The 7243-nt window shown below is 57.2% G+C and overlaps 1 protein-coding gene across 1 annotated transcript in view; it reads left to right on the top strand.

The window, feature by feature from the left end:
• Positions 1-5724: 5724 nt before the first annotated feature.
• Positions 5725-7243, top strand: part of LOC142923453 (reticulon-4 receptor-like 2) — a 29380-nt gene continuing 27861 nt past the window's right edge. Inside the window, exon 1 of the mRNA XM_076064574.1 lies at positions 5725-7156. Within this exon, the coding sequence (XP_075920689.1) occupies positions 7072-7156 (85 nt within the window). The 5' untranslated portion in view covers positions 5725-7071. The remainder of the gene's footprint in view (positions 7157-7243) is intronic.

The raw sequence follows: 7243 nt of genomic DNA, 5'->3' as shown, positions 1-7243 counted from the left end.
CGCTTCAGAAGGTGAACACGTGGGGTGCCGTCCACGCTGATACAGAGATTGGCTTGTCCGGCTCCCCAGCGTTTGAAGAAGACGCGCTGCACGTCACCGACATGTGTGTGTGGTACGTGGCGTGCTCCAGCCGGAGCCGCGCATTGAGCAGGTCCCTGAACACTGGAAGCAGCACAGAACAGCCGTCAGTGTCACCTTCCAGAATTTTTTTCCTCGTTCTGTACAGAACAGAGAGACAGAGAGACAGAGAGAGAGTGGCAACTCGGAGCAGTCGGAAGAGGCGCTAATTGAATGCGACTTTGAAAATGAGTTCCAGCTGCGCTCGAGCCCGCGAAGAACGAAAGAGGCACCCAACTCTCGACGCGTCCCGCCTTGCGCATGCAGAGAAGAGGGTTTGGGGGAGTAGGTGGGGGGGGGGGAGTGGAGGAGTGGGGTTCTAGTTGGAGCTGCGGCTTCACAGCGCTCAGCACGGCGCACGGCTCACACGCGCGCGCGTCCCACTTCTCCGACTTGAGAGCAATATTTTTTTCTCCAGCGAAACTTCCCCCCACCTCCATCTGAACCGACTACTGGAGTAAACGCAATGTTTTCCAATCCTCCACCGCCCCCCCCCCCCACCGCTACCAACACATTCTACTGCCCGAGTGATTTTTTGTATTCTTTCATATATTTTTAGACATCAAATGAGATCAACGACACCGCGCGGATCATCGCATTTTGTGGCAAGAATGTGACGAGGATTCATTGAACTCGGTACTTTATGAGCAATGCTAATTATATGCGAATTTAATTGCTCACTTATTCCCCGGAGAGCCACGCCGAGTCGTAGAGACTCTGATGCAGGAGGGTTCTGCTACTGCTCATAGTGCATTTGAGGTTTTCCTTTTAAGATGTTTTTCAGCCAGTTCATGACGAGTGTTTATTATCCGCTGCTCCGATCTGCACGGTTGGCTATGTACGGTGCGAACGAAGTTCAACATGCACACGTACAGTCACGTGGGGGGGGGGGGGGGGTGCGGTTAAACCGTAGCACCCGGATAAAACCCAAAACGCCTTTTGCGCGAAGGGGGCAACGCTCTATCCCGCGTACAGATCGGGGACACAGTTGGCGATTAGTCCACTTGCTGGACTGCCCTCTCATGGCGAGCCAGGGGTATGGCACCTCCTCGACACCACCCACGGGGAGGAAGGGAGTTTCATAACATCTGTGCGGTGATCCACCAACCCCCGCTGCTGCCTCCACAGTGCTAGACCACAGGCGTGCACAACCACCACCACCACCCAGTACATCACCATTGACCTGCCCGCCCGGTAGTTGAAACAATTGGACACGTTTCTTAACCCCCCCCCCCCTCCACCGCTACCATCCGAGGTCTCTGTCCACCCAGCAGTATACATTTGGTACACAAGTCAGACGATCTGCGGCAGATCGCGTGTGTGGTAGGGTAAAAAGTGTGGGTATACTCCCAACAAATGATCTACGATGTGCGGGCCAGCATGGAGGAGTTATTCCAGAGCAGCCTTTAAGAGCCGCGCTGTCCAGAGCGAGCAAGGCATTGCAGGGCTGCGCCTTTACCGTTAACATCATCATCGTCGTCGTGGTACCTGATGGCCCTGTTTGTCCCAGAGTCACACCTCAGTGGCAGTCGCAAAGGAGTGGAACGTGACCAAGCGGAGATGGAGCCATGTCATCAGCTCGCGTGCTGATGCCACGGGATCGCCAACAGCGGCAGCGGCGGCTTGTGGAGGCGTTCATCCAGCAGTGACATTGACCCTGACTGATGATGAAGATGGTGCTGATGATAACCTGATGTGCATTTAGCGAGAGTCAAAGGGGGGGGGGGGGAAGACACCAATCTCGAACGCTAAATGCTTTTGAGCAGATAAGATCTACGGTTACACCCCCCCACCTCTCTATCTCTCTCTCCAAGATTCATTCATGATTTATTTACAACTTTACATTGATAAGAAAGCTCACAAATTGTCGATGATAGAGATAAACAGCGGCTGCGTAAAACATTGCTGGGGCAATGGAGGGGTGGGGGGCGTGGGGGGTGGTGGTGGTGGTGTGGGGATGACTATGCCTCTCCCTTCTACGATGCACAGACACAGACACTGGCCCCTCGGTTCATTAAATAATCAAATACGAATTGATTCAGCGCGCTGCAAGCCCGCCACGAAGTGATGAATCGAGCTCGGGTTTCCGATTCACGCAGACACGGGGAGCCAGCTGAATTGCGGCGAGGTCTCTGATGCGAATGGAGGCCTGCGTAACTCCGAATGGGTCACGTTCACCGCCGATGTACCGATGTTACCACGCGGTGTGGTAAGCACGCGCGCGCACCAGCGCCCGTACCGATCCACCGCTGGATGAACGGCTCACCACGCCATGTGTGGTGTCGACCGTAGGGTGGATGGTGGAGGGCGGGGGGGAGAGGAGAAAAGGGGGTGGTGTGACCATTCTTCATCACGCTGGCTCTGGTGAAAGGGACTCAGATCGATAGCACTCGCCACTGATGTTCGCCGGGATTTAAACTTAGGTCAACGCGCCAGGTTCAACGAGCAGTGCGCTAATCGTAAGGGCACCGCTCCCCGAATATGCAGCGCCGTATATACGCCGCTCACACAGGCACCAATACACACACACGCACACACGGATGCACACGAATGCATGGATGGCACTCCCACACATATTAACACATACCGTACACATACTCACAAATGCAAAGGTAAAGATAACCCATGTGGTTTACACAGATTGTCGGGGTAATTGCTGCTATGCAAACTCACACTCCCTTCACAAACGCACCACCACCACCACCCAGGCAAAGCCAAAGGCGCGGCCCTGAAATGGCACGCTCATGGGACACCTCTCACCACCACTAACAAAGGCATCAAATTACGCTCATTAAACACAAAACGGCTGTTTAAAGGGCAGAGGGCAGTCATTGAGAGTCGCAGCAGAAGGGCGCAATTAGCACAAGGCGGATGATGAAGATGATGATAAAGGAAGACCGGGACACGCAAAAAAAAAAACGTGACTAGGCAAGCGTTTTCATTCCTCGGCAGCGTTAATGTCTTAGAGGAAACGAAGTAATGGATTCATTATTGCGACGACGACTCGGAGTCGTTTACGGCGCTGCGCCACTTAAACGCTGAGCGATGCCGCCCCAGGGGCTCCGCGTGAGCAGCGGGGAGCGCCTCCTGCACCGCCGCTTCCTTGCGCACAACCACACGAGACCTGTCGGTAGCGGCGGTGTTGGGTGGTGGTGGTGAGTGGTGGTCGTGTTGAGTGGCGGTGGTGTTGAGGATGTGCGGTGGTGGTGGTGGCGGTGGTGTTGGGTGGTGGTGGTGAGTGGTGGTCGTGTTGAGTGGCGGTGGTGGTGGTGTTGAGGATGTGCGGTGGTGATGGTGGTGGTGTTGGGTGGTGGTGGTGAGTGGTGGTCGTGTTGAGTGGCGGTGGTGGTGGTGTTGAGGATGTGCGGTGGTGGTGTTGGGTGGTGGTGGTGGTGGTGAGTGGTGGTCGTGTTGAGTGGCGGTGGTGGTGGTGGTGTTGAGGATGTGCGGTGGTGGTGGTAGCAGCGGTGTTGGGTGGTGGTGGTGGTGAGTGGTGGTCGTGCTGAGTGGCGGTGGTGGTGTTGAGGATGTGCGGTGGTGGTGGTGGCGGTGGTGTTGAGTGGCGGTGGTGGTGGTGTTGAGGATGTGCGGTGGTGGTGGTGATGTTGGGTGGTGGTGAGTGGTGGTCGTGTTGAGTGGCGGTGGTGGTGTTGAGGATGTGCGGTGGTGGTGGTAGTGGTAGCGGCGGTGTTGGGTGGTGGTGGTCGTGTTGAGTGGCGGTGGTGGTGGTGTTGAGGATGTGCGGTGGTGGTGGTGGTAGTGGTAGCAGTGGTGTTGATTGGTGGTGGTGGTGAGTGGTGTTGAGTGGTGTGGTGGTGTTGAGAGGTCGTGGTATTGATTGGTGGTGGTATTGATTGGTGATTTTGAGGATGTGGTGGTGGTGTTGATTGGTGGTGTTGGTGGTGGTGTTTATTGGTGGTGTTGAGAATGTGTGGTGGTGGTGGTGTTGAGGATGTGGTGGTGGTGAGTGTTGGTGTTGGTAGCGGTGGTATTGGTTAGTGGTGGTGAGTGGTGGTTAGTGGTGGTGAGTGGTGGTGTTGGTGGAGCTGAGGAGTGATACTGGGTGGGTAGAGTCACGTACACAACACAAAAACAAAGATCCCCCGTATAGCCTTAGCAGACTATTGGGGCAAGTGCTCATAGCGAGCACCTATGAGGGCCGGAACGGTACACGAGGTGGTGGGTGGCTAGCACCACGCCCGACCGCCTTTGTCTCCCCAGTGGCGATGTTTACACACCGCACCAGGTACTCATTTGAGGCTGCGTAGACCTAGGGGAGGCGCAGAACCGGTTCAGATATTCGTCACCGATGTTGGCCGTGAGCGGGAATCGAACCCGGGTCGCCGGGTTCATAGCGCAGCGCGTTAATCGCTACACAACCGCTCGCCACGTACACACACACTGACACAAAGATAAAGATCCCCCGTATAGCCTAACCAGACTGGAGGGGCAAGTGCTGTTAGCGAGCACCTATAAAGGCCGGTACGGTGCACGAGGGGGTGGTGTAGCCAGTACAAAGATAAAGGTCCCCCGTGTCCCCGCAGTGCCGATCTTCACACACACTGCAGCCGGTGCTCATAATTATTTAAGGCTGAGTCGACCAACACGCGCGCGTGCGTGTTTCTTGCAAGGGGGAGCGGTGGTGTAGCGGTTAGCGCACTGCGCTACGAACCGGGCGATCCCAGCTTCGATTCCCGCTCACGGCCAACACCAGTGACGATTTATCTGAACCGGTCGTGGGCCTCCCCTAGGTCGACTCAGCCTCAAATGAGCAGCTGGTGCGGTGCGTAAAAACATCGCCACGAGGGAGACAAAGACGGCCCGGCGTGGTGTTGTCCAACCACCCACTCGTGTATCGGTGCTCGCTAACAGCACTTTCCCCCAACAGTCTGTTAGAGGCTATACGGGGGATCTGTGTCTTTGTGCCTTGGTGGTGCGTCGCCTGCGCTCCTTGCACGTGGCGTGGAGAGATCGTGTGACCTTAGCGGCGAGAAGCGACACAAAGATCATGCACACAGCGAGAGGGAGTCAGAGGGCGAGAGAAATGTTGCATGGGGGGGGGGGGGAAAGAAACCGCATAAACATACGCTAACAAGCAGGGCAATATATGTGTACTGAAACACAAGCGCGCTGACGAGCAGAGTGTAAGGACCGCAAGAGAAGGAGGAGGAGGAGGAGGGACAGGAGGGTAGCGAGGATAAAGAAGAATCGGAAAAAAGGAGTCGGAGGAGGAGGGAATGAGAAAGGATGACGCTGAAGAGGTAGAAGAGGAGACCGGGAGGAGTTGGAGAATACAGAGGAGGCAGAGCCAGGGGGAGGGGAAGGCAGACACAAGGGAGGAGGGGGATGAAGAGGAGCAAGGAGAAGGGGGAGGAGGAGGAGATCAACAACAGCGAGGTGTAACGATTAATCAATCACGCTTGCGCCAATGCCAGAGAAGCCGATTATGGGCACGGCAACGGAGTGTGGAGTCAGGATTGCCATGCCCCGGACTGTGGGCTCATAATATCACGGAGAAGGGGGGGGGGGGTAGAGTGGGAGGGAGTAGGGTAGGGTGAGGGTGGGGGGCTGCGGAGCGGTGGGGCAAGGAGGGCGGGGGGAGGAGGTCTGAATCTGCAGCAATCGCTGGGTTTAATCTGCGAGCCGGAGCTCTGTTGGTCGGGCGCTGCTGTGTCGAGCAGCCTCGAGCGCTGTTCTCTCTCTCTCTCCAGTCAGGTGCAGCGACTGCATCAGCTAAGAGCGCAGCCACCACCACCACCACGACCACCACCACTTCCTCCTGTTCCTCCTCCTCTGCCGCCGACGCAGCTGCCACTGCTCTTCCGCTGATGCCACTCCGGCCGACGCTGCTTCTGCCGACGACGAAAGAAGAAGGAGGCAGGCGGAGAGACGAGCTGTAGATTCGGGTGCTCGATATCTGCGTGGCGCAAGAGAACGCACCGCTGATCGGTCTTGTGGCCGAGTGCGGCTCTGGCTCGGGGCTGCTCGCTGGGCTGGGCTGGGCTCGGGGAAATGTGACGGAGAAACACAACACGTTGTTGTTGTTGTTGATGGTGGTGGCGGTGTTCTCATCTCCTTTCGCTTGCTTTTTACTTGTTTCGTGAATCTTCCCGTCGCTTGCTAGACACGAGGACTCCTGCGGTAACGCGCGAGGCGAAGTCTGCCGCCCCACGGAACCCCCACCGGGGCGCGATGTGGCTCTTCGTGTGATACTCGAGCCGTGACACAGTCGCGGTTTTCATTTGCTCGGACTTTGTTGACGGCTGCCGGCCCCTGCAGTTACTCCGACGGCGACGGTGATTGATGATGATGATGACGACGATACAGCGCCGCTTATTGCTCCAGCATGTGAAGAGTTCACGGGCACAGTTGCCCACCACCACCACCACCTCCTCCACCTCTTCCTCATCCTCCACCACCGAGCCAACCGGACCGGCACCCGAGCAGGAGGATTGAACGCGCGCAAGTTGAGAGAGGGGCGAACATCTCTCACCATTCCGCTTTGGCAAGAACGTTCACTCAGACGAGGTGGAGCGCGCGGATCGCAGTGCCGGTAGCTCACTCGCTCACGCCCTTAGCGGGCGCTCGTTGGCTTCATTTCATTGTCTCCAAAACCACATCGTCACGTCGTCGTCAGCCTATCTTCGCTGTCATCGCAGCGTCGTTATCATCCCATCCCATCACCACCACCGCTTTCGCCGCCGTCACCGACGTATGCTCTTGGAGCGCGCAGCGGGGAAGGGCTGAGCGTACCACCCAACTACTCCGGGGAAGATCGCAACCCTCCTCAGATGAACAATCAGTCTCGAACCGACCCAACCCGACCCGACCCGGCCAGGACCCGAGCCGGTCCTCATCCCCGGGTGCTTCTCCGCGGGTTCCCTTCGGCTGCCTTGCTGCAACCCACTGCTTCCTCGCCAGTGTTATCCCCCCCCGCCCCCACGCTGACTTGAGATGAGCCGGCTACGCGTGAACGCGATCCTGGGACTCGACGTCAGCGGCAGCGGCGGCGGCGGCGGCAGCAGCAGCAGCACGGCAGGTAATCGAGTTGTGAGCAGTGCTGAGCGCGCTGCGCGAACGTACCTGCAAAATGACCCGAGTTCGATTCCCGCTCACGGCTAATAAC

Source organism: Petromyzon marinus, unplaced genomic scaffold, assembly GCF_048934315.1.
Source record: "Petromyzon marinus isolate PM22_M1 ecotype Great Lakes invasive population unplaced genomic scaffold, UKy_Petmar_22M1.pri1.0 PM_Scaffold_528, whole genome shotgun sequence".
NCBI lineage: Eukaryota > Metazoa > Chordata > Hyperoartia > Petromyzontiformes > Petromyzontidae > Petromyzon > Petromyzon marinus.
Note: the sequence above shows the minus strand (reverse complement) of the source record. Positions and strands in the feature narration are given on the sequence as shown.